Below are 27729 nucleotides of genomic sequence, written 5' to 3' on the forward strand. Positions count from 1 at the left end.
TACACAAATTAAATATGAAAAGTAGTCCGGAGAGATGCACGGTGCTACGCAAATAAGATATGCAAAAAAAGGTAGTCACTGGAAGGATAATAAGGTGCTACGCAAATTAAATATGAAAAGTAGTCACCAAAATGATGGCGCGGTGCTACGCAAACCAGATATGAAAAAGTAGTCACCAGAAAGATCGCACGGTGCTACAGAAATTAAATATGAGAATAGTCACCAGAAAAATACACGGTGACCCAACTTTTGCTAACATAATCGTTGGCCGGACGGGCAGCATATATGGATAATTGCCGCCCGCCGGCAGCGGAAGCTCTTTGATTGTTTACCAAGATCGTAGAGGCTCTGATACCATGTGAGAAATATAAGAAAAGAATATTATTAAATTGTTGTTGTGTACATTATTACATTGAGATCCTATTTATAGACCCTAGAATACAATCCTTTACCAAGTAGAATACTATTTAGTATTCCTATTTCTATTACTATTCCTATTCTAATAGGATTGTATAAATCTATTCCTATTCTAACACTTAGTTCACAACTTCACATCGCCTGTTTTTAAAACTAATACTTAATAGCTTATATAATGGATGTACTGAACATACTAATATTTTCTGTATAATATGCAAGTGTATGGTTTGTAACTGCATGGGTATATCTGCTACTAAGTCATATTACCGGGGTGTTTAGTGTAATTTAAACATAATGTTGCAACTTGTTTCATTGTCCCGACTCTTGTGCTCTATGCTTATGGTGATATTAGTCAATATTTGTTTTAACATTTGCAAATTTCTATGCTTTTGTTAAAGTTAAGACTCCACACATTTTCCTCCTTCTGAATGCTGTTTACCGTATCTCCTAAGCCATCACTGTCCGTACATTCAAATGTTGGATTCTAAAAGTAAGAAACCTAGAGGTAGTAGTGGAATACTGAAGCCAAGGTCCTCTCTATATTCTTGATGTAATTGCTCTTCCATAAACTTTCTGAGTGATGTGTATGTACAACCTTTTCTGTTGTGAGCAATGTGTAACTCCAATTTTTTTATAATATCTTGAATATTTTCTTGCAATAAATAAAACGGTAGTCAAAAACACAACTGCTTTAGCTTAAGTTTGTGCATGACTACAGGTTGCCGTTGAGAAACCTAGTCTAAGGGAATAAAGGTATCAGATCACCATTGATTAGGTTCTTGTAGAGCTAGTTACAAATTTAAGGTTGCGTTTCTAGGTATATTTTTGGATGGTATGGGGCCAAAATATTCAAAATAATACATCACGTCCCTGTGTTTTAGAGCATCTAATTGTGTGTTCTAGGAACAGGAATCTTTTCTGTGGTGGTCTGAGTTTGTAAATGAGTGATGCCATATACTAAATGTCTGATGAACTGCAGCAGCTTGGAAATTCACAGAATATTCCAGTAGTTTTATCAAAGCTTCCTGAAGTACAGTCCAATTGCTCTTAATTCTCCATGCCATATTTCTTTTTCTTCATAGGACAAGACAATCCATTTGCTGTCGAAAGTATTTCCTATTTCTAGTGGCAAGGAATAGTTGGTTGGTAAGATTTGAATCATGACCTTAACTAGAATGCTGTGATTGGTCCAAAGGGCGGGTCACACACGGATTTCTCGGTTATCAAAAAAAAAAAAGGAATCAAGGACTTGATATTTTCATAATTGTCTGAGCATTGAAAAATAGGATACTGTTTTGAGTTTCATTGTTTCTCCTATGGTAGTTTGGCAAATTTCATCCTTTAAACTGTGGATGACATTGCTCAATTACTTGTTGACAGTTTTTGGAGTCTGCTCTGACTTGTATGCTTGAAGCTCGCCATGTACCTGTAGATGCACTAGGTAAAGACAATCCTAAGATTTGTGATAAATATTGGAGCCAGTTGCAGATGCTATTGAAGAAGATGTTGTCTGTATCACTCTGTCCAACTAAATCTTCAGCCAACTCTCAACACAGTGTCTCAAGTAAGTCTGCTGATGCCGGAAAGCTCAAAGAGCTTTACAAGATGTCTCTGAAGTATACAGATTTCAGTCAACTGCAAGTAATGCATGATTTGTGGACATCTTAATTCTTAAGGTACATGCTTTCTAAAATGTTCTGTTTTTTTTTTTAATCAGGGAACTAGCACATTAACAAGATATTCAGTCAGTTATGAAGTTGTGTTGAAATTGTTGAAATTATTGAAGGTATTAGTGGTTGTATATGTACAGGTTGACAGGTTGGTTAATACCTCAGATGTATTAACTGTACCTCACAAGGCTGTGAAGACAGCCTCTATAGTTCCATCTTATAGTTAAACAGTACTAGCATTTTGGTTCTTGTGTGTCATATTCTCTTTTCAAGCATCATTATTTGTCCGGAAAAGGGTAAAACATGTCCTTAATCTATGCGAAATTGAATAAAAACGTCTTAGTTAATAGTTTAGTCTAAAAATGTTTTTTGCCATCAATAGTTAGGTCCAAAAATGTCCTTTTTTCAAATAAATATGTTATTTCTTTTCAAATTAATCTTTCCTAATAGTATATTTCTGTATTAGCAAATGTTCATCCTACTTCAATTTGGAAAAATTAAGAACTAAAAATATTTTCTATTTTATTAGATTTTTTTATCATCATCTAAATGAAAATTATTGATGAAGTAACTAGTCTATATTATCAGTTAAAAAGGTATGTCGAATTATTTTATTTTAATTGACAAAATGAGATTTAAGAAGATCATATCATTAATTATTAGTAAAACTGATTTTAAAAGAAAGAAACAAGAATAGGTTTTTTAAAAAAGTAATATTTCTACTTAGGAATAGAATGTGTTTTACAAACGAAGAAAAATACAAGGTGTTTCGAATCAAACTATAAGTTTTTTTTTTTTTTTTTTTTTTTTTAATTTCACATAGTTTAGGGCATGTTGGACCTTTCAAAAATTTTAATACCTTGATACTTTTCATGTCCAGATCAGATTTTAAGAAGTTCAACAAATGTTAGTTTGCAAATTTTTTGAGATTTACGAGCCAATTCTGTGGGTTGTAAAGCCCTTTATGGGTACTGGTCCGTAAATCAAAACATTGAAACTCATAAAATCAGCCTGTTTCTACGAATGATCAATACAAGTCGTAATTGGAGCCATAAATTGTAGTTTGGTCTCGTGGTTTGACCTTTAGAAATTCAGGTTTCTCTCCGATTTCTATGGGCAGGGAACTACGACACGCAGATGGAATCACGGATCGTTGTGAATTCATATTTTTTTAGTAGAGTTGTTTTAGTTTTTTCTTACTCTTTTAATCCCTATATTATGTCGTTTTAACTATTCTAAGTGGGATTAAAGGATACTTAGTGACCTAGACCCTCCCTTTCACACACAAGATCCAAAAATATCAAATTCTTCTCTTTCAAGTTCTCTCAAGCAAAAACTAGAGTTCTAAGGTTTCAAGTTTCCATTAAAGAAATTCAAGACAATATCTTCATTTCAAGTATGTGGGGTTTCATTAATGATTATCTTTTCACTCATTGAGTCTTAAAGAGAACCCAATTCTTTAGTTTATGATTTCTACAAAAACCTAGGGTTTTATGATTGTAACGTCCCAAACGTTCCCAAGTCCATATCAAAACGAGAAAGTTCAGAAAATCGGACTACATAAATATGTGCTTTCACGGACACTTCTACGGATGGTAAAAGCCTTTACGGGCCATATATTGATTCGTAGATCAGAACCTCAGTAACTTTGTTCAACTATGCTTCTATGAGAACTTTGACGGATCGTAGAAGAGTCCGTATGGTTGATTCTCAGAATCCAAAATTTTTTGTCTTTTACATACACTTTCACAGTTCGTTGATTATTATACTGATTGTGAAAGGCCTCCGTAGATGACCTCCGATAGTTTTTATTATAGGGTTATTTTGGTTTTTATTTTCACTCTTTGAATTCCTATATTACGTCGTTTTGTACTATTCTAAATGGGATTAAGGGATTATTAGGGACTTAGATCCTCACTTACACGCTCAACATCCTAAATTAAGTTTCTTCTCTCTCAAGTCTAGTCTTAAGCAAGCTAGGATTTCAAGTTTTAAGTCTTTCATTCAAGGAATTCAAGCTATGGTTCTTCATTCCAGGTATGTGAGATTTCATTGTTTCCTCTCACCCATTGAGTCCTAAGAAAACCTCAATTCTTCAGTATATGAATTCTCCAAACCTAGGGTTTTTAGATCGTGTTTTCAATGCATTTGTGAATAGCCCTTAATTGCATGTTTTATTTATGAAATTCATGTTTTGAATGACATTTTAACAAACCCTAAGTATATAAGTATTTTCATGACTCAAAATTTTTCGATTTCAGAATGCTTGTTTTCATATTATTAGGTTTCATGATTTTAGATGCTTTCAAATATAGTGTCTTTCAGTTATACTAAGAAATTATCAGTTTTTAATTCATGATTTTATGAGCTACTCAACTATTATCAAGTATTAGTATTTCAGTATTATCTAAGTCCAGAATTACATGCTATCATAGGTTTTTATGCCTAAGTTGACACATTAGTTTACTTGATCCACATAGTTATCGGGTCTCTTACCTTGGTAAATATTGGACACTATCTTTTTCGTGTGAGGGCAGTATACTAAACTCCATGTAGTAGCTAACGTGGTTTATGTCGGTTTTAGTGTCTCCTACAATAAGATTTTCACTTATTGCATATTCATGTATTTATGCATTTCAGTACAGTACATCTCAGTTTCATGTTATTTTACCTGGTCAATACATCAACATGTTTTATAGATTTATCATGTCCTGGTACTATGTTTATCATGCATTGTCTTACACACTCAATACGTTCAAAGTACTGACAACATACTTTTTGCCTATATCATTTGATAATATAGGTTCGGACGTTCAGCATTCAGACTGTGGTTTGTATATCCCTGATTAACACAATAGCTTGGTGGTGAGTCCTCATCTCTAGAGGACGATTTCTATTTTCTCTTTGGTCATATACTTTCAGTTCCAGACAGTTTGAGTTAGCTAGGGGCTTGTCCTAGCAACTCGTAGTAGTAGAGGCTTTTCAGACAGTCAGTAGATTCATCTATGTGTATGGGTGAGCGAGGAAATGAGAATAGTGGCTCAAGCCATTAGGTGTTGGCGCTTTTCTAAAGGTGGAATCTTTTAGTTCATTCTATTTGACCCGAAATCGATCGATCTAGTTCCAACAATGGACTTCTCGGCACATCATCAGTAGGGGAAACAGAACTGCTTGACGTTGTATACTAAATACAACAAGCTCGATTCACATCATTATGCTCAATAAAAGGAATGTGGAAGCTAAAATCCAAAATATTAGATTAGAAGGAAGGGAAAATTGGAAGATGAATCTTTTCTTCGGAGCTGGAATAATTTGTTCTTCCTGCCCCAATTTAATGCCAAACAATGGCTTTCTCGTACCATAATTTCCTGAAGAAAACATATGTTTCTTGATTTCTAAGATATTTCATAAAACTATTGATATTTTAAAACTATTTTTAGTTTAGTTCCGCATTCTATTATCTTTCTATTGCCATTGCATGTTGATTTTTATTGTCATGTCATGCCATGAGGTTAGCTTAGGTCACTTGTGGCTCTAAGCACCGTGTTTCGACTAGGAGGTAGTTTTGAGTGATACCAATGATTTCATGGATTCTCAATATAAATCAGTTGTTCTTCATGAATGGTTTGTGCAATTGTGCTTGCATGTTTTTACTTGTGATTTCATGTTTTAAATGGTATTCTCGTGAACTCTCATTATATATGCATTTTCATGGCTCAAAATTATGTATTTTTAGATGCATGTTTCAGATTATTAGGTTTCATGATCTTAGATACTTTTAGATAGAGGAGTAAGTATTATCAAATCAATATTGTCTTTAGTTAGTTGCATGATTTTCGTTGGGAATTTTACTTAGTATCGAACGGACCTAGGGATTAAGGTCTATCTATTAGTTGAGACATGACACCTTTAATAGCAATCTCCAGGTCCTAGAACTATGTGCCACAGTAGGGTCTCTCATCAGTTGGGGTTGACTCCTTAGTCTTTTACCGATGTTAGCTTAGTAAATTCATATTAGCTCAGATAAATTTTTATACCTTGACAAAGTGCAGTGAACCTTTTTGATGGAGATTATATATCAAACTCCATGTAGTAGCTCACATAGTTACATGTCGGTTAGTAATATCTCCCACAGTTCAACCTTTTTCAGATTATGGCATGACCAAGTATTTAGTTATGTCAGTACAATATTTTATTAGATTTTATGTTATTTACTTGGTCATTGCATCAACTTATGACATTGCAGTTCAACATAGTCAATTGCTACTTTATCATGCATGCCTCATATACTTAGTATATTTATATTATTAGTCACATACTTTCTGCGTATATTGTTCAAAAGTATATGTTCACCACTAAGATCACTGTTAGTAAGACTCCAGATCAGCTTAACATTTTTTTTGGTGAGTCCTCATCTTTCTAGGACGAACTTATTATTTCAGTTTTCAGGCATTTAGAGTTAGTTAGAGGTTTGTCCTAGCATCTCATCTTAGTAGAGACTTTTCAGACAATCAATTTAGATTCAGCTCGTGACATATTAGATATTAATCTATTTGTGTTTAATAGATTAGTTGAGTTTTAGCTTCGGCGTTTGTGTAAGTTATCTTTAGTTATCACTTGTATATTTCTAGTGTCATGCCATATTATGAGGTTAGCCTTGAGTCACTCGTGACTCTAAGCAATGTGTTACAACTTGAGATAGTCTCAGATCGTGATAGATTTTTGTTATATGATGTTGCTATATTTGTTTGCTTATTCATAATCACAGGCAACGAAATATGTACCTTTGGTTTATGGATGGTTACCCATAACGCATCACTCGTTTAACTTGAAAGAATGACAAAACGGTTATACATGCCAATTTTCAAGCCAATATAAATAACTACAAATTGGATTAGACAAATACTTGCAGACAACTCTTGTAAGACAAATAAATAATACTCATTATTTATCTTTCTCCAAAAAAATAAAAAGGACAAATCAGAACATCTCTAACCCAAAATTTTAAAAAAAAATGTTTGAAGAAGTTGTTTTATATTTAAAATAATAACAATTCAACTGTTATTGGAGAAAATGTTGTTTTACCAAACATTAAGACCGAAACTATTTTCCTTTTTTTATTTACATAAAAATAAAATAAAATGGAAAGCTACTCTTTCGTGGTTTTTGTTTGAAAAATTATGAACAAAAACGATACCTTATTTACTTATTTACATATTTACATTAAATTATGTATAAGTAAAAAGTTGGTTAAAGGATAAATTTATTTATATACAAAATTATAATACTATAGTGTTTGGTTTGTACTTTGGAAATCTGTATAACTAATTCATGTATAAGTGACGAAGATTCTATGCATTTATTTATTCAAGATAGAATATCAAATTTTTTAAATGTAAAATTAGACTGATATACATTATTTTTATAATTAATGTATTTACTATTAATACACGCATAATTCTAAACCAAACCGTTAATGAGTCTTGACCTTGTGTGAACACTTGGACATAGACAAATCTATAATAATAAGTAACGTAAATTCTAAGGCAGAAAAGTATAGTGTATAAACACGAAAAGGAATCAAAAAATTTGTTGTATTGTAATTTTTGAAGACTCTGAAACTTAGTCATTAAGGAGAAAAAGCCCAAAAATATCCTTTTGTTCTTATAAATACTGCCTAAAAGTAATGAAGAAAGATCAAATACTTTCTTCAATTCTCTTGTTTTTCTTGTTGTTTACAGCTTTTATAACAACAATGGCAGATTCACAAGCTTCACAACCCTCTAATGAATCCAAAGTTCATATAGTGTATACTGAGCAACCTAAAGATCAAGAACCTGAGGAGTATCATATCAAAACCCTAACTTCTGTTCTTGGCAGGTTCGAATTATTTTTCCAATTCTATCTGTTTTTACTGTTTTGAATTGCAGTATAGGAAGATGGGGTTGTGGGTAGGTTTGGATTGACCCTGTTTCTAATCAATTTCATCAAAGATTTGGTCTTTTTTCAAGATAATAAATTTGATCTTTTTTTTCCACATGGGGTTGGACTTTGTCTTTGTATTCAGTCTGAATTCATTTTTTCTGGGTTGGACTTTTTTTTTTCTGAATTCATTTTCTATGTGTTTGATTATTAAGAATGTGAGATGTTGTCAGTGATGGGGCTAAATGGATGTAGAGGTTGGGCAAAGAATACTGGGTGAGGTGATTAGACTGCACATGGTGTACCTTCAGTTTATCGAGGACATGATGCACCATAGATAGGAGGTTTTGGAGGATAGGTAGTCGAGTGTTGTCTCTGTGAATTTCAATAGCATTAGCACTAATCTTGTGGTTTCTTGTCCTTCGATTTCTGTTATTACCTGTTGGTCTTTGCTTCGATTATTGCATTTTTTGATGTTGTTACTGTACCTATTTCTGAATGCTAGGTAATGATTGCATGTTTGGGCATTTCTTAAGGGAATGGTAAGGGGCATAAGTGATTAGATCAAACAGTTCAAAAGTTATAGGAGGAGTAATCTGATTTAAAGGATTTTGTTAGTTTATTGTTTTAAATTATAGCTCTATTACTGCAAAAATTTATGCAATGTATACTCGAACTTTAGGAACATGTAGTGGTTCGTACCAAGTTTACTTTTTGCAAATAGTTAATTTGGACAATCAAAACTACTAACTAGTCTAATTGACTTTTGTGATCTTAATTTGAATAAAGTATGGAACTTTTCAAAGCAAATTTTTCAATATTCATTCAATCCCATATTGTAGTAATGAATGAATGATGGTTTCAAGATCATTTGCTGTTCTCTTTGGTGAGGAAACAAAGGGATAGAAAATGCTTCTATCAATTATCAATTGTATGTAATTGTCATGATTATTGTATGGTAAATGTATTGTATACTACAAATTTTTGGAGTAAAGATCCTGATATTTTGTGTATACTTGTGGTAATCAAAAAAGTGAGGAGGCTGCAAAAGAGGCATTGATATACAGTTACAAGCATGCAGCTAGTGGATTCTCAGCAAAGCTGACTGCTGAGCAGGTTTTTGAGCTCTCAAGTAAGAATTTACTTCCTACTCTTTCAGTATCATTGATTAAATTATTTTGGTATATGGTTGGGTCTGTATCTTCTTCTGAGATGAGTAATTAGTATGGTGAATTTAACTATGACAGTCATAACGCTCGTCTGTTGAAGTACTTGGCATTCATGTTGAAAGTTGAACATAGTATTTCATGTTCAACACACACATTTCTAGCTTCTTGCTAAATCTCAAATTCAAAATATGTTTTTCATTTCATCATTAATAGTTTAACCATCAGAAAATAGAGTGAGGATATTTGTCATGAACTATGTAAGAATGATTTGGATTTTTTTTCTTTTTGGCTTAAGAAAGGGACTGGGGTTATTTTAGGACTGGTTTAATGGTTTTATGTGAAGCATATTCTTGACCAAGCTGGTCCACTAGTGATAGGCATGGTTTACTTTTCTTTTGTTCTTTTTCTTTTTTTTTTGGATGCAACCACAACACTTTCTTAGTGCTGGATTTGATAACTATAATACTTACCACTTTTAAAAAAAAACTATGTGAAGAAGCACAAGAGGAATGGCAATATTAATGTAGGACTTCCAACTTTACATGAAAAGGATGAGAGGAATCATTCATTATTGATGCGATTTTCAATTTTACATGATAAAAGGACAAGAGGAATGATGTTAGGTGTACATTTTTTTGGAATAATTTTGGGAAGGAAATGCCCTGAGATAATGGATTACTTATCAAAAATGTGTAAGTTCCTTTTATTTGGAAAAATAAATTCCTAGGCATAGAACCGTTACTCCTAGTGGTCCAATACCTTCTAGATCATTCTTTAAGTCTAAATAAATTTCAGGTTGGCATGGTGCAGTGATGTAGCTGGTGCTTGATATTTAGCAACCCTTACTAAAATTGCTGAATTTATAGCCTTCCTTCCATTAGAATGCTTGCCCTTTGCTACAATGATCACGATACTTATTGGTGCTTGGACATTTTTTCTTCAGTTTCAAAAAAAATAAATTCTTACTGTTAGTGTCTTCTTCTAAGTATCTCTATGTCATATCGATTCATCTTAGATATACATCCTTGATGTCTATCAAAACGTCAGCATTGTGGTTCTGGAGTCTGTTTTCCAGGATGTCTAAAATGCACCTGAGTGCTTCATTTTTATATGTTCTTTACGCTGGATGAAAGTCTGACAATTCTTGAAGTTGAGCAATGTTCCAACATTAAGTCAAACCCCTCCTATTATATGGTCATTGTGTCTATTTTGGCTTCCGCTTAAACATGAGTTTTGTATTCAATAATGCATCAGTTTTTGCATGTACCTTGCTGGAAAATATGTTCATACGATTTCTGCATCGTTCTATTCGGGAGTTTTAAGCTCTCAGACTAGCCTAACTAAGATATCACTTTTGCAGAGCAACCTGGAGTGCTGCAAGTTGTTCCAAGCCAAACAGTTCAGTTACACACTCGACGCGTCTGAAAGACAATACTTGAGACCTCATCTCCAAAACAAGTTTCCTTGATGTGTATAAACTTGTTATCTATGCTTGTTTCAATGGTGTTTTGAACTTAGATTGAAAGACTATCCCTATTCCCTAATGTAATTGTGGTACTTATCGCTGTAACGCTTGTTTTAACTGTATGAAAATAAAATTGTCCGCTTAATATCATTGTACGGAGTTGTCTTGTGATGGTGAATAATTTAGGCAAGAAATGTCAACAAAGCAGCAATGAACTTTGCATCTCATTTAAAACATTACATGAACTTAGTTTATGTTTGTTTTGACTTTTAAAAAGTGAAAAGTGAGAATTTTCCATGATTTAAGAGTAATTAGCAACAGTTTTATTGGTTAATATTTTGCTACATCTCTTTTTTCTAAAAATCCCCACAAAGAGGAAAATAAACAGATTTTACAATCATGTGTCCATTATAAAGGTGTTCTAAATTTAAAAAAATATACTGCTTTTATCAATTGGATTATGCAATTCAGTTGACATTTTCATATCCAACCAATATGTAAACTAGTGGAACACTAGAAATGCAATTACTAGTACAAGGTGAAGAAACAAGAGTTTGACTTTTGTACACAAAAACAATATATAATGTTTTTTTAATAGTCACATCACCTAAAAAGTAATATTCACCCTCCATAATAAGTAAACTTAGAAACTAAAAAATAACTAATCAAAACAAGTAACATGTTACAACACGTTAAAATACACTTATTATATAGTCATGTTATCTAGAAAGTAACATTCATAAGTGAACTTAGCTAACCGGAAAATATCTAAACAAGACAAGCAACATGTTACAACATGCACTAATCGTGTAAAAATTATTTGCCGTATAATAAATCTGAAAATGAAAAATATAGAATTGATTGATGTTGGACGTGTCTCCCTTCCATTTTCCAAATCCCACTCCACTTTGTCTTTACAACTAACACCACATTTCCCGCCTGATAACACTGACCATACATCAAGAAAATTGGTAACAACTTTTACATATGGAAAACAAAAAAAAAAACATAAACTGAAAATTTTCCTTAGTTTCTCCAAAATCAAGAAAGCACACACAAAAAAAAATTGTTGTAAGAAAACATGGCACAAGTTGTAGCAAAAAAGAGACCTCCTATATCCTCAAAGCCATCTCCCAATGTTCTCCCTTACCAAACTCCAAGATTAAGGGAACATTACACTCTTGGTAAGAAATTAGGGCAAGGGCAATTTGGTACAACATATCAATGTACTGAAAAGGTAACAGGGCTACAATATGCATGTAAATCAATTCCAAAAAGGAAACTTTTATGTAGGGAAGATTATGAGGATGTTTGGAGAGAAATTCAGATAATGCATCATTTGTCTGAACATCCTAATGTTGTCAGAATCAAAGGGACTTATGAAGACAATCTTTTTGTCCATATTGTTATGGAATTGTGTAAAGGGGGTGAGCTTTTTGATAGGATTGTTCAAAAGGGACATTATAGTGAAAGGCAAGCTGCACATTTGATGAAAACAATTGTTAAGGTTGTTGAGGCTTGTCATTCTCTTGGTGTCATGCATAGAGATCTTAAGCCTGAAAATTTCTTATTTGATAGTTCTGATGAAGATGCTACTCTCAAGGCTACAGATTTCGGGTTGTCGATTTTTTATAAGCCTGGTTTGTTTTCTTGGATCATTTGTTCTTGAAACAATCTTTTTGTACTTTGTCTTATTCATGTTTTTGGTAGATCCAAATGGACTTTGTGTTGTGAATGAATTTGGTTTCTTCCAATCAATGGAAGTATTAGGACGGGAATCTTAGTAGCTCAATTGGTTGGCTACCTGACTTCGATGAAATTGGAGAACTTATATATACTCTTTAACATTTTGTGGCAGGGCAATATGTCTCTGATGTTGTAGGAAGTCCATATTATGTTGCTCCTGAAGTGTTGCATAAATTCTATGGACCTGAAATAGATGTATGGAGTGCTGGAGTCATCTTATACATCTTGTTATCTGGGGTTCCTCCTTTTTGGGCTGGTAAATTTACAATGTTGTAGTTTCATTTATCTTCTTTTCTTACTAGAAAACAAAGAATCAAAGATTAACTATCTGTTATTTTGTTGTTTCCTTTTTTCACTTTCCGGACATGTAGAGACGGACAATGGTATATTTAAGCAGATTTTGAAAGGGAAGATAGACTTTGAATCTGAACCTTGGCCTCACATTTCTGATAGTGCAAAAGACTTGGTTAAAAAGATGCTCGATAGGGATCCTAAAGCACGAATAACTGCTCATGAAGTCCTATGTGAGTACCACTTATTTAATTTGCTGATAAGGTATTAGAAAAGTTTATAGTTTCATTATGAAAACTTGTTTCCCATTTTTTTTTTCCAAGGTCATCCGTGGCTTGTGGACGATGCAGCTGCTCCAGACAAACCTTTGGGATCTGCAGTGTTGAATCGTCTTAAGCAGTTCTATGATATGAACAAACTTAAAAAGATGGCTTTACGAGTGTGTACTTCTTATACATCTTTGCTCTTTTGCCAACTTGTTGTTTCTTGGATTTCATATAATGTATCATGGCTTGACATGCATAAAATTCTTAACTAGGAACATAAACATGAGTATGTATAACAGTCTGAAAGTGATATTGGTGATAGAGTTTGAAGAAATCCTTAAGATATTATGTTTATCCAATGGCATAGTCACTACTTTGGTACTTCTTTAACAGTTCTTCTAAAACTTCTGTGTTACAATTCCACCGGAAACTATTTGACATGAGCTAAGTCTTGGAGAAGGATTGTCGTAGACAACTATCTCATTAGTCATGACTACTTGTACATCTCATCCTTAGAGATAGAACTCTAGAGCTATGATTTTGTACAAGAAACATATTTAAGACCTCTTAATCTTTTCCAGTGTCTCCAAAAATGAAATCCAAGTGATTCAGTGTGAAGTATGTTATCTAAGGAAAATGCTGATATCGAAAGAAGGTAACTTAGATAAAGCTACATGTTTAGATACCATTTAGGACGGTTAGGGTCTTAGGGAAATCCTTTTAGGTGTTTAAAGGACTTATTGGATTCTGAAAGTTCTTTGAAAAAACTTGTCTTTGGTAGACAGTAATAGAGACATTTTGTTCAAAGCTCTCAATTCTCAAGTACTAATAGGACCTTCAGTTAAATGTGAAATTTAACTACTTGTATCTCAATTAGAAGTTCAGCCAAAATATGTTGCTTCTGGCGACGTCTCAAAACAAAAATCTCACTCCAGAATCTGAATATTCAGCATGTGTGATGGTTTTCAATAGGCTACTTTCTGTTTTGCAGACACTTTTTGTGTACTCTTTTGGATTTTGCATACTAGATTGATTTCTGATAATTGTAACACTTAATATAAACAGGTCATAGCAGAAAGGCTTTCGGAGGAAGAAATAGGAGGCCTAAAGCAGTTGTTCAAAATGATTGACACAGATAGCAGTGGAACAATCACATATGAGGAACTGAAAGATGGCTTGAAAAGAGTAGGGTCTGACCTAGTGGAGTCCGACATCAAGGCCCTGATGAAAGCGGTACTTACTAATTTCGTTTGTTTTAGTATCTCTATAGATTTGTGAAAATGCCTTTTGAATTATATTTTACAAGACCATTTGGCACATAGATTGTGCATGATCAGATAAAAGCATGAAAATTTGGCTGCACACATTAGCCATTTGGTACTGTTTCTTGATCCTCCCTTCTTACAGGATACAGTAATTCTAGAGTGCGACTGGGAACATTAGTCCAAGATTTTAGTCCCTCTAAAATAAGTAGCAAAATGACGCGGTGAGATATGTTTTTTGCAGGCTGACTTTGACAACAGTGGCACGATTGACTACGGTGAATTCATTGCTGCAACGTTGCATTTGAATAAGATGGAGAGAGAGGAGAATCTGCTTGCTGCATTCTCCTACTTTGACAAAGATGGAAGTGGTTATATCACAACTGATGAGCTTCAACAGGCTTGCGTAGAATTTGGCCTTGGTGATGTTAAATTGGATGACATAATTAAAGAGATTGACATAGACAATGTAAGTCTCCTTAGCTATAGTTACTCTCCTGAAAAGAAAAGAAAAAAGCTGACTTGTCCAATGTTTAGTTCATCCATGTCCTTTTTATAAGTTTTTTCATAACTATCAAAAATTACCTACTCGTTATTCGGAACACCAGAAGTTGTGGTATCTAACATAGGTCACACACCTCACAAAACAAGATTGAAAGGTATTATGCAATACAATAAGCAGTTTTCGTGCTTCTACAAATGCATATATGTTGTGGTGGCCTTGGCCCAAAAGATCTCACAAGTTTGTCCTTTGCACCTCACCATCATTGAGTCCAAAAATGTGTATATCATGTGAACTTGTGTTATGCGTCATAAAGCCCTTCATTTTCCTCTCCCACTCCAACGTGTGAGTCGTGTCATGTACTCATATGCACCCCTTCTTCAGGAGCTTGTCAGCCTAAAAATCTGTCAGTCCTTCTCTTTGACCCATCCTCATCAACCAGCCCTCTGTCATGGGCATCACATTTCTGAGTTAAGTCAAGCTAATATATTTTTCTGTTTGGCAGGATGGACGTATAGATTATGGCGAATTTGCAACAATGATGAAGAAGGGAAATACAGGATTTGCAGCTAGAACAATGAGAGGCAATTTGAATTTTAACTTGGCAGATGCACTTGGAGCAAGTGACAGTGAGAAAAAACAATAGAAGGTTTCCACTTCTATATTTTATTTTTTTATCTAACAACTTTTCTATAAAATATCAATTCAACTAGTCGATAAATTTCAAAAAAGAAAGATATATCTCATTCAAAATTACAGACTGAAACATAATCAATTAATGCATACTATTAGAAAATGTATCATATCAACATTACATTTAGATTGTTTGGTATCTGACTCTCTAATTCTAGCATGATTGTTTACCAGACCAAGCTGATAGAACACGTTGGACCAACCGATAACCGGAGGAGGTCAAGGAGGCTTTCAACCGGACGAGAGGGGTCAAGTAGAGCTGTATTTGCCAAGACAATGTTGGACTATTACCAGCATAGATTGGTGCTCTATTATTTTGTCATGGTAGATAGGTTTAGTGCTATAGTAGGCAAAATTACAGTTGTTGCTACTCTGAACAACATGCCCAGTATCTTTCCACGAGTGGGATCTGGAGAGGATGGGATGTAAACAGACGTTACTCCTACCTTTGCTACTTTATCTTATATAATTTGAGGGTTTTTCCTCTAGTTCATAAATTCTAAAATACTACAGTTGTTTGTACCTGAGAAGTGTTGTAAAAACCTTCTTTATGTCTATATTAATTTTTTGTTATTAGAAATTGAGTACTTTTTAAGATCATTTTGTCATATGTCAAACACTAAAATAAATGTCAATCTAATTTTACCCTGTGTGATCTTCCTGGTTTTTTTTTTTCCTTCCAATATTGTAGGCTTGATTTTTACCATAACAAATGGCATCACTTTTTGTTTTACAGACAATGTGATTTGCCTTGTTAACACGTAGCACATCAACTTGACGTCTAATTTGATAATATCTCTACCTTCATAAAATTTCTCATAGTTTTGACTTGCTGTTAGGCTCGTTGACCAGCTTTGCGAGACCACTTATTTCAAAGAAACCAGTTTTAACTATTTACTTTTAAGGAAAAAATGATTACTATCACTACTGCATTTGTTCATTCATTTCTCTCAAGTCTCAACTGATAACTTATGATTGAAATTTTCAAAATCACAAGTTACTAATCAGACTATTTAGTATTGCTAATATGTCCTTTTAGCCTCTATTCTCACCGTTCCTTTTTACTTGTCTAGTATACTAAAATCAAGAGAGAATTATTAATATTTTTTTCTAATAACTATATCATTGAGTATTTATATCCCAAATTAATTAGAGTATAGTAGTCAAATTTAAATTTTCAAATCATTAGCGAAGTTAGCATCAATTTCGAGTAAATGTAGTCAAATGTGAGGTATATAACAACTACAAATATGTAACATACTTATTTATATTTAATGTAATCTCAAATGTGAGGTATGTAATGTAATTTCAAATTAGGAAGAATATTGTGTATGCAATGGGAGGCTTTACATAATTAACCTGAAGTCAAAATCAAATAATGATGGCTTCAAAGTGTAAAATGTAAATGACCATATTATAATTTATATGCTAAAGAATTTCGTAATTTCGAATATTGTTATTATTAATAGTATTATATGTAACTTTATTTTAAAAAACAAATTTACTTAAAAGAAGATTTCAGGGGTAAAATAGTCATTTGTCTACCACTGCAGATAGGATAGGCTTTCACAGATAAAATTGAGAGAGAGAGACACAGAATACCCAAGAAACCTCTCACTCTCCAACAATGGCAACCCTTTCCCTGTGTTCTACATCTTCCCCCTCAACAGCACTTTCCAAGAACCAAACTTTCCTAAACACCCTTTCTGTTCCCAAAGCAAATTCCAATGTTACTTTTCTATCTCACTCATTTTCCTCTCTCAATCTCCGTTTCTCCAAGCCCAATTCTTTATCCTCTTTTGTACCCAAATACTCTGAATCTGAAGCTCCAGTAGCTGAAATTGAAGCTGACCCAGAAGAGCCTGTTGCAACCCCAGTTGTGGAAGCCACTAGCTTGGAACCAAAACGGGAAGAAATCTTTGCTGTTGTTATGGTGACGACTCACTTTCATTCATGTTCAAATTTGTGTATACATATCTGTTTGTTTTGAATTTTGAATTCAATGTGGGGGTGCAATTTGGATTTTTATTAAGAGGAACTTTTATTCCCAAATGAAAATTTGGAAGTTCATCGGAAAATGTTCAGTTGTCTGTTACCTTGAATTGTTTTCTCAAAGGAAATAGGAAATTGATTTCATCCCTTACGAGAGGGAACGTTAGTTTCTTGTATAAAGATCACAACTTTGGTTCAAGATTGTCATGTTCTCAACCTTTGATATCACAAAAGTACTCGGAATTTTCCTAAGGGGAATTCAAAATTACTCAGACCTATTATTGAAGCAATTTGTCGAATTACCTTTGCCACTAGAACGAAAACATCCTTTATGTCAAAGGGATTCAGAAGTTCCAAAAAATTGTTTTCATGAAGAATGTTCCACCACACCGCACTCACTTCGTCCAAATTTTGTGTTTGCTAGTACTATTGATACATTGCTGCTTCCTATGGTGTATGTGGTGAAAACATGGAGTGTTACAATGGAATTGTTTCGTTCTGTTATTTATACGTCAATGCCATTTCTGTGATGCTTAGGTTTAGCATTTATTTTTAGGGTGTCTTAAAGGAACAATATGCATGTCTATGTGTTTGTGTCATATTGACTTGGCAGTGGTGCTGGCTATTGGAAATGTTAAAATAGTCCATGCTAAATAAGCTGAACTGAACTTTTTATATCCTTAGTATTCTCCAGTGGAGTTGGCTGATGTTAACAGAAAACTATAATTACTCTGAGGACGTGACGGAGGTTTAGTACTTGGTATATCCTTACCCGTGTTCTAGACACCATCCAATTTCAACAATCTCAGTCTATGTTCTGTTTGGTTTTAGTGTAATTTCGTTTTCAAAGTGGGTCATCTATTTTGGGTAGGCATTTCCTCTAGTTAAGTCGCAAAGGGGTTCATATGGCAGATTATAAGTTATATAACTAATAACTATCATCTAGTTCTAACTTTAGGTGTTATACAGTTGTCAGAGGGAATACATATCTACAAGTCCATGCGAACGTTTAAGCAAAAGTCAAGTAATTGTTGAAATTTGATTTTGAGGTTGCCATATTCTACACTTTCATCTTTTATTGAATGTGAACTATTGTAGTTAACCGGAGAAAACATTCATGTTTACTACTTGTTTGATGAATATTTGTCTTCTCCATGTGGAAAATATTCACTCTTGCGAGGAGATTTATAGCTGCTATTTCAATCTGATCATTGTTCCTGCTGCTCACAATTTTCAAGTCCTCTAGGTGTCAAATTTTGTGCTTTATTTTGTTCTTTTTTCTTTTTTTCAGATGAATGTGACACTACCCTAATATAACTTTATTGGGCTTGTCATTAATACATTAAGCTGTTTGTTCATTTTTGCTCTTTCGCTTTCTTAGGTTGGATCTCGGCAATATATTGTTTTTCCTGGGAGGTATATCTACACCCAGAGGCTTAAAGGAGCAAATGTCAATGACAAAGTGAGCATATTCTTTGGTCTTACTTAATTTACAATTGATTTCCCAAAATCTGGTTACCTTCTCTATGGCGTTGGCTTTACTTATGTGAGTTTTTTTTCCTTGTCTCGCTATCTCATATCAACATTGTGGTGTCCAATCAAACAGAGCTTGCTTGCAGCAATTTCTCAATGATGTTGAAAGGCATCAATTTCAACCAATAGTGACATTTGCTTCTCATATTTCTATTGTCTTTAGTACATGTCTTCACCAGTTATTTTCCACGGAAACTAACATTTGATATAAGGGTTATATGTGTATGTCAAGGTTTTCTTGCCATATTGGCAATACTCTTATTTCAAAATTTCCACGACTAGGGATCGTTATTGAAGCATCTATACTTGCTGCTTCTGCAGATTATCCTAAACAAGGTGTTACTAGTGGGAACAAAAACAAGTACTTGGGTTGGAAAACCAGTGGTGCCAAATGCAACAGTCCATGCTGTTGTTGAAGAGCAGGTCAGACATCATTCTTCCTCTGCTGTAGTTTCCGCTGAGTATATCTTGTTTACTTGACATCTCTGTTGGCTCATTATTACATTTCCATGCAGTTGAAAGATAAGAAGGTTATCGTCTTCAAGTATAAGAAGAAAAAGAACTACAGAAGGAACATTGGTCACAGACAGGTATTAAAGAACTGTTTTTAGTGATATCTGAATAACTATTAAGTAGATTTGAACTTTTTTAACCTATCTGTTAGCCCGTAAAGCAAGACGCACCGTAGTCTATCATAGTTTTACCTATGTCTGCAAATAATTACCATGCAAACATGAAAACTGTCTAAATTAGTGAGCTTGCAGCCATGTATGTGACATGCCCCTTAAAACGATATTTGCGCAGAATATCATATCTTGCCCTTGCTTATCCCAAATTAATTTGGTTTCTGTTAATCATGCAGCCAATTACTCGGATAAGAATAATGGGCATTACTGGTTATCAAGATTCACCAGCAGTCACCCTTGCAGACCTAGAAGCAGCCAAGTGACTTTTAGGCTCAAGATTACATCCAAATTACTGTTTTCTCAGGATTATGTAGTTTTGTATAGACCGAGGAAGCAATGACAGAAATGAGTTTTGGAAGGCGCGTTTAACTTCATCTTTTGTTGTAATTTCCATCCATTTTGTTTCTTTGCATGTATTATTTGGTTGAGCAATGTACTTGAGTTTTGAATATTTCAGAAACCTCTTTTTGATTGAACGCCAATTATTCTTTGCACTTACTAGGCCAAACATGTCTCTCATTCATAATATTCTTAAATTGCAAGTGATTATTATGACCTCTTTATCTTCTTCTCAAGTACCAAACATGTCTGTTCATGTCATAGCATTTATGTGTAAATTGAGGTTTGAGAGATTGTTAAACCTAACACGTTATCGTAGACTTGAGGGAATTAATTTTCAGAAAAAAAAAAAAGACAACCTTCAAACAAAGTTGTAGCTATCTATAACATGGCAGTTGGGATGACCATAAGATCAAACAAGAAAATACTGAACAGTGAAATGACTATAAGATCAATCTTGAATCAGAATTAGTATCAAAATCTGTCTGCTACATTTGACATTACCTTAAACAATACTACTGGTAACTGCGGGTCAGATAACAGACTAACTGAGGGTAAAACATAAGGAGTTGGTAAAGAACACAACATTTTCCACTATTCTACCAATGGATTGGACAGTCAAATGTAGATTTCAGATTTCCATATGTAAAATATAGATTTGTCTCGCTATGTCTTGCCTTGCTCCGAAAATAAAATTAAACTATATCTTCTATAAGTTACTTTCCAAGAGGATCCAAATTGGCCTTCTGGGAGGAGCTTTATTCGTATATTTTCTTCCTCTTCAAGATGGTAGGTAATATCGAGATAAAACCAATGAGGAAGAGCACGGACAAGGTCTTGAGATCGTACAGATCTTTCACAGACTTAAGCTCACCAAGAGCTAGGCCGGCCTGACAAGTTAAAATAAAACATCATATATGAGATTACAAAAATATAAAGGAGTGATCACTCAGGTCTCACAAGTGACATTGGCACTGCAAACCTCAACAAAAGATGTATCATCTTAGTTCATAGACAAGACGAGAGATGCATTGCCAAATTATTCACTTGGACAGTTTTAGATGACATGCTGTGGGTCAACAGCCCACACGATTTTAACTCGATTTCAGAAAATGCGCTTGATGATCTTTTCATTTAATGTACGCACCAGTATAGCTTTCGTCTTTTTATGGAAGTAACACACAGAGAACCTTTACCATCACTATCACATTATGGGACTCCACATCACCTGTAGAGGCCAACTCTTAAATGCTACCAACGTTAGATTGTGTTCGTATACTTCTACCATTTAATGCAACATCTATGTTGGTGCCAAGCATGACATCCTGGAACTGATTTACCCATATATAACGAGAATAAGGCTTCAGCTTCTTGTACTTTTTTTAAGAATATTTGGATGGGCGTTAGAGAGTTGGGAAATAGCCTCTTTACGTCCATGAGGTAGGGGCTGCATACACTCCTGGCTCTACCCTTCCCACACCCCACCTGTGAGATTTCACTGGGTATGTTGTTGTAAGAGAGTCACCACACAAAGGAAGCTAGTTACTTTTTTAAGAAAGCATGTCCTCTAGATGCATTATACCAATCATTTCAGAGCAAAATTGAGTAATACAGTTGAAAGAACATCAAATACGGACAAGCATGACGGGAAAAACCACCACCAGCTGAAGAAAGTTTACCTTGACGGTAATATATGCAGCTGGAATGAGACCAACCAATGTGGCCGAGAAGAAAATATGGAATGGTATATCCACGATTGGAGATGCCAAGTTGATGAAAAGATTTGGCAATGTTGGAGTTATTCTCAGAAACAACATATAGTTGAGCAACTTATCCCGACGCTTGGCTATCTGAAACCACATGTTACACATTAGTATGTGCCAGAAAATGGAAGGAAGCATGACATTAGAAGATCAGCAGCACATTATCAGTAAACAGTTTCAGAAGATCACAGACCTCTGCCTGGAAGAATCTCAATTTTTCAGGCCACAACCAGCTAACTAAAGGCCTGCCAATTAATTTAGACAGAAAAAAGCAGGACGATGCACCAGCTGTAGCATTAAAGACAACCAAGATAAGCCCTTTAAAAACACCAAAAAGTGCTCCAGCAAGCAGGGACATGAATATTGTCCCAGGAATCATAAATGTCTGCATGAATATGTATGTTGAGCAGTAACCCAGAATGAATTTCGCAGGATACACTTTGGCATATGTTCCAATATTATCCCTGAAGGAACAACCAAAATAATAAGTTATAACAGTACCATACTAAATAATAACTAGAAAAAAGTGGTCAAATATCATATTAAAATATCATGCCAAAATATATCTACAAATAACATTTGGTAACAGAACCTATGCATGAAAAGATTTTTAATTAAGAAGCAACATTACAACCAGACATTCATGATGCTGAACAATGGTAAGAAGACTGCTAGTGATTTATAATCTAAACGATTGAAAGTGAACCTTGTTCTTCGAGCTTCATACCATTAGGTTTGAGGAGTATCTAGCAACCAACTCTTTCTTGTCATGATTGGACTTCCTCTTTCATTTCCTTAGAAATTTTGAGTATTAAAGTGACCTGATATTTATCTTCCTCCAAATCATTTTCTGACAAACCCAATTCTTCAAAAGGAAAACTATGCCTCTTTTATTTTATTTATGTAAACCAACAAAAGCATAAAGCATTATTAATTAATGAGATGGTACCGTCAATGTCATCAACAGAAAAATAGATTTTCCTCCCCTCACCTCACTTTCTCCTCCTCAAATTGCAATTGTCACCATTGACCAATTGGTCATGAATTCATGATCAACCCACTCGTGCCTCATACTAAACAAATTCCACATCGTTCCTGATTTTCAAGCTTTAATCGCGTTTTAAGACATGTGTTGTTGTGGGACTACACTGGGTATACTGGGTATGTTGTTGATTGCATCAGATTTTCACATTCAAAGAACACAATTTTTTGGTGAAAGAACAGAGAACACAAGACTTTTGTAAGGCTTTTCACTCCATTTTACAGAAAATATGCCGTTGACTCATTCCTGTTAACTCAAAATGGTTTGTTATTAATTATTATACAGAAATGTTATAGGATCCTGATGCTTTTACTAGACATTGAAGCATTGTACTGTGCGTCTTGCAAAATTTATCTCAACAACCAGTAAACAATAGAAATACACTTTTCTTTATAACGGCGGTATCCAGGCTAGATTCCACACATCTCTACTATTCCACTGGATAAGTCTACCGACCAAGGCTTAAGATGAGAAGAAATCACCTTCTCTGTTGGAATTTGAACCCAAGACTCCCATGGTTTTCACTCACTTCATTGACTGGTAGGCCGCACTCAGGCCGCACTCCTGGGTCATACATAATAAAAATACACCTAAACCCATTATGAAGAAATTGTACTTTTTGTCTCATCATGATGTGTATCAGCTTATTATGTTCATAACTCACAGATCACGCACTATAGGCTCAATCAAATGGTTCCATATGTATTACTTTGGTGAGATAGGCATTCTACTGCTAATACTCCCTCTATCCCAATTTATACGACTTACTTTCCTTTTTAGTCAGTTTCAAAAAGAATGACACATTTCTATATAAAGTAACAATTTTACTATAAAATGTCTATTTTACTCTTAATGAAAGATTTACAGCCACATAAATTTCTATCATTCATTTTAGACCACAAGTTTTAAAAGTCTTCCTTCCTTTCTTAAACTTCGTGCCAAGTCAAAGTACCTCACATAAAATGGGACGGAGGGAGTGGTACTTTTGTGCTTGAACATCTGGAAATTGGTACCAAGTGATATATCCCATTTATCAGTTTGACAGAGCTTCCCACACACTATTGCTATACCTACAGTCTTCCAGCTACTTCATGTAATTGGAATTAGATGAAAAGTGATACCAAGCACCTAGGTCTTTCCATGCTCTGTGTTCCATCTGAGCACCTACTCATTAATTGATCTAAGGAAACCGTAAGTCTTAAGGAGATTAAACTAAAAGGATATAGTAGGAAAATGTACTAAACGAGAAACAGTCTGCAATTATCACACCTAAATTTCTTCTGGCACACAGATAAACACTCAAATAGAAGAGAAATCTAGACTGGAAAAGACGAGAAGTTTTTTTTTCACCAGAAAAAAGAAGTTAAAGGTTTAACTTGTATAGTTTCCTTTTTCCACAATCAAATTTAAGGCCCCAACTTCTGAAACTAAGCTGGCAACAGTACATTGATGGGAAAGTCAACTAATGCACACACACAACGATGCATTTAGGAGGAAAGCTGCTTTAAAAAGGAAATACACAAATAATTTCTCCTACATGCAGCTCAAAACTAATTGTATCAGAAAATTCCCCAAAATGCAGAAATTTGGAGTGCAAACAGTCTATATGGGGCTCACCCAACCACTCACTGCACAAGCTGAGTGTTCTCAAAAAAGTATATATATAATAGTTGCAACCATAAACTAAAAGTAATCAAAGCTTTGTTTTATACTTCAGCCAAATAGTTTTCACACAAAAGGTACATGATTGACCACATATACGGCTGGCGCAGCAGAAAAACACAACTGCAAGATTACGAATCACACAATAAAAGCACCTCAAACACTTAATAGGGTTATGCCCCAAGTATCACTCGATATGTGGCAAGCAACAGGAGCTTAAACACAGCAATGACTAGCAACATAACTCCACAAACTGCTTAGGTCTCTCTAAATTTGACACCCCACACAAATGCACAAGCAACCACGATACAGCTAAACTTAACAAAAGCAAATTGATGCTACAGTTCAATGTCACAAAAACTATACTAATCAAAAGCAGGAAATGAAACACAAAAGCAAATCAACTGCCTACTTGAGCATCCGGAGGTCGGAAAGGGAACGAGGCAACTTGAGTTTTCCATACTCAGCAGCTGGCATTGTCAAGTATATAGAAAACAACCCTACTGTAAACACCACAAATACACCTAAAGCTGCCGCAAACTCCCATCTTGACAACGGAAACTTCCCTTCCTTATACCTTTTACCAGTCGGTGAATCCTCAGCTCCCGGCGTCAAACCTAAGTTCATTTCCTCATCCCTTGTCAGCAACCGCCCCGTATCCACTACCAAACTCCTTGGCGCAGCCATTGACAACAACAACGATGCTGGTGATGATGATGAACGTGACACCCTATTCTTCATACATTTGAATTTATATAACAAAATTCAATCAAACCCCACCAAAAAAATCCAAGAAACAGACCCCCAAAACAAAATCTTGAATTATCTGTCACCTTAATCAAAACCCACAAAGAAAATCCAAAAATAATCACCCCAAAATTAATGGAAATTCAAATCAAATCAAATCCCAGAAAATCCACCAAAAAATACAGAAAAAATCGAGATTTGAAATCAAAGTAATCAACCAATTTCTTATTTTTTTGAATATAGATCAGAATCAGTGAAACCCCAACAAGAAGATCCACCAAAAAAACAGAAAATTCAAGGGTTGAAATTAAATTAGAAACCCAATATTCTCTTTTCAGAATATAAATAAATTAAAATGAGCAGCAAAAAGACTGTAGGTAGCTGAGATTTCAACTGAGAAAGTGAAATATTTAAATTAGGAATTTGACATTTATTTTTGTTATTTTTTGGTTTTAAATGCAAAGCGATATTGATTTTATTGGTTTTTGGGAAGAAGAAAAAAAAGGGAGGTGCATGAAAAGTGAAGTCAATGATGATTGATGTGGAAGTAAGAAGATGACTACTCGGATTCTTTCGACCCGCTTTTCAAGGGAGCGACGGTGGGCAAAAAAAGAAAAATCCCCCTACTCCGTCTCAATTTTCGTGGCATTTAGATATAGCAAATACACATGTGTGTATTGAGCGATTTGGTTCGATTTTATGTATCACCATTCGCTAACTTTGGTTATTAATTTTTAATTTTAAAATATGCTAAATTAATAATCAAATTAATAAGATATTTTTTTCCATTTTCGATTTATTGATTTTGGTCTTTAATGATTCAGTTTTCAATTTAATCAACATGAAAAATGCTTATAAAATAAATATATGACTTCTCTAACAATTTGACGTGACAAGACAATAATTGTAACATTACAAATGCAACATGAAAAGAACTATATAAGTGTAACACAAAGAAAAATTAAGAAGAATATGATTCTTACCTTAGGTTTTTGACGTTTTGTATAATGTGAAGTTGACAATTCAAAATCATGGTAAAGTGTGAATGGAAGACTAAAGAACAAAAACAGTATCTAGTAAGGTATTGGCCTCGTTTGTTTTTATTGAGATTAAAATGAATCTGAATACACGTCTGAATATCAAGATTTGTATTAAGAGCTAGGTGTCTAGATCTGAATACACATCTGAATATTAAGATGTAGTCTCCAAATCTGAACACTGAACAATTATTATTTGTTTTCAATATCTGAATGTGCATATGAAATCAAACATCATATTAATAAAATGTTATAAAAAAATCATTTCAACAAAAAATATATATTACTTTTTAATATTCAAATATGAAATCCTGAGATGACTCAATTGGTTTGGAGGGAGGTTATCCACACGGATGACCCGGGATCGATCCCCTCCTTCAATGCCTTCTGAGTTGAGCCTGTCGCATAGGGCTTGCCTAGTGCGGTTTACATCCCTTGTGTGGTTTGCAGGCTATTACACAGTGGGGGGTTTACTCAGTGCGCACAAAGTGCTCACCCGAAGGGCAGAGGTTGTAGCGGCTGCGGGTTATCCTGGGGTTCCAAAAAAAAAAAAAAAAAAGAAATCCAATCTTGAAAATACTTATTTAAAAAAATCATAATCATCAAGCATAACATAAAAAAAAATCATGAATAATTTATTTTATAGACACAATATAATATCAAAAAGGTCAATAAGTATCATAGATACTAATCGAAAATAATAAATAAAATATCACATCATCAACGCCTAACATAAATTTCTCAAGGGCTTTATCCAGAATCTTCAAAGGAGAAGCATTTGTTAGCTCATTTGTCAATTTCTCATAATCATTTGCCTCTGCTTTCTCTTCCACCTTTAAACCCCACAAAAAAATTACAAAATAAATAAATAAATCATTTTCATTACAAAAAGTAGCAGTAAATCACACAAACTACTAAAAATCTATTTAACTCACCAGGAGCAACAATAGTTGCTGCTAATGGAACTAATGGCTTCATAGCCAAACTCCTCTGAGTAAAATTCACTGCTTTTAATGAAATTCGAGATCGATTCATTGGCTGAGTGATACCCATTTATGAAACTGCAAAAAAAAACCAGCGAATTAGACCAAAAAAAGAAACTCAGATGATAAAATTCTCTGATTTTCATCACATTAACACTTTTAAGTGTAAAAATTGAAACTTTAGGAACCCAAACAAAGAAATAACAAACCCAGATGTTAAAATTCTCTGGTTTTTATCACGTTTACAGTTTTAAGTGCAAAAATTGAAAATTTGAGACCAAAGCAAAAAAAAAAGAAGGAAGAAAGTTTGTAGTCGTGAGAGCAAAAGTCACACAAAGATCGAGAGAGGCTATATATTATTATTTTATAACTTATTAAATAAATCTAAATGGTGTTAAAACTCTCCTGCAAATCTGATCTGTTCAGACCTTTTCAGGTTCATTAAGAGGCTTTTTGGAAGAAAAAAAAACAAATGGACTTAATGGGCTGAATCTTTCAGATTCAGACCTAAAAACCAAACGCACTTAATGAGCTGAATCTGA

The 27729-nt window shown here is 34.1% G+C and overlaps 5 protein-coding genes across 7 annotated transcripts in view; 4 read left to right on the forward strand and 1 right to left on the reverse strand.

Annotated features, from left to right (window-relative positions):
* Positions 1-5479, forward strand: part of LOC102594247 (uncharacterized) — a 35755-nt gene extending 30276 nt beyond the window's left edge. The window contains exons 9-10 of one of the 2 annotated variants that reach the window (XM_015311410.1): positions 1798-2093; positions 4891-5479. In XM_015311410.1, the coding sequence (XP_015166896.1) occupies positions 1798-2085 (288 nt within the window). In that variant the 3' untranslated portion in view covers positions 2086-2093; positions 4891-5479. Of the gene's footprint in view, positions 1-1797; positions 2346-4890 lie in introns of those variants that run through there. The other variant, XM_006353562.2, reaches the window with a different exon arrangement.
* Positions 5480-7656: 2177 nt separating this feature from the next.
* LOC102594584 (subtilisin-like protease SBT3.3) lies at positions 7657-10802 on the forward strand. Its single transcript, XM_006353563.2, has 3 exons — positions 7657-7967; positions 9044-9141; positions 10539-10802. Exons 1-3 carry the CDS (start codon positions 7774-7776, stop codon positions 10601-10603), a joined length of 357 nt encoding a protein of 118 aa, XP_006353625.1. The 5' UTR covers positions 7657-7773; the 3' UTR covers positions 10604-10802.
* A 743-nt stretch (positions 10803-11545) lies between these two features.
* LOC102594907 (calcium-dependent protein kinase 11) lies at positions 11546-15965 on the forward strand. Of its 2 annotated transcripts, none has more exons than XM_015311411.1 (8): positions 11546-12283; positions 12502-12645; positions 12761-12913; positions 13004-13119; positions 14012-14179; positions 14453-14677; positions 15216-15359; positions 15562-15965. In XM_015311411.1, the coding sequence occupies exons 1-7, from the start codon at positions 11725-11727 to the stop codon at positions 15354-15356; spliced, it is 1506 nt and encodes a 501-aa protein (XP_015166897.1). In that variant the 5' UTR covers positions 11546-11724; the 3' UTR covers positions 15357-15359; positions 15562-15965. The 2 variants fall into 2 exon arrangements, with proteins under 2 accessions (XP_015166897.1, XP_006353626.1); XM_006353564.2 differs by having other exon boundaries at positions 11547-12283; positions 15578-15964.
* A 1007-nt stretch (positions 15966-16972) lies between these two features.
* LOC102595243 (50S ribosomal protein L21, chloroplastic) lies at positions 16973-20112 on the forward strand. The gene is made up of 5 exons (XM_006353565.2): positions 16973-17336; positions 18777-18857; positions 19250-19351; positions 19444-19518; positions 19791-20112. Exons 1-5 carry the CDS (start codon positions 17031-17033, stop codon positions 19875-19877), a joined length of 651 nt encoding a protein of 216 aa, XP_006353627.1. The 5' UTR covers positions 16973-17030; the 3' UTR covers positions 19878-20112.
* A 266-nt stretch (positions 20113-20378) lies between these two features.
* On the reverse strand, positions 20379-25715 carry LOC102595568 (uncharacterized membrane protein At4g09580-like). The gene is made up of 4 exons (XM_006353566.2): positions 24833-25715; positions 21910-22180; positions 21633-21803; positions 20379-20843 (listed from the first exon to the last, which is right to left on the reverse strand). Exons 1-4 carry the CDS (start codon positions 25159-25161, stop codon positions 20712-20714), a joined length of 903 nt encoding a protein of 300 aa, XP_006353628.1. The 5' UTR covers positions 25162-25715; the 3' UTR covers positions 20379-20711.
* Positions 25716-27729: the final 2014 nt, after the last annotated feature.

This window comes from Solanum tuberosum, unplaced genomic scaffold (genome assembly GCF_000226075.1).
Source record: "Solanum tuberosum cultivar DM 1-3 516 R44 unplaced genomic scaffold, SolTub_3.0 scf00158, whole genome shotgun sequence".
Taxonomy (NCBI): domain Eukaryota; kingdom Viridiplantae; phylum Streptophyta; class Magnoliopsida; order Solanales; family Solanaceae; genus Solanum; species Solanum tuberosum.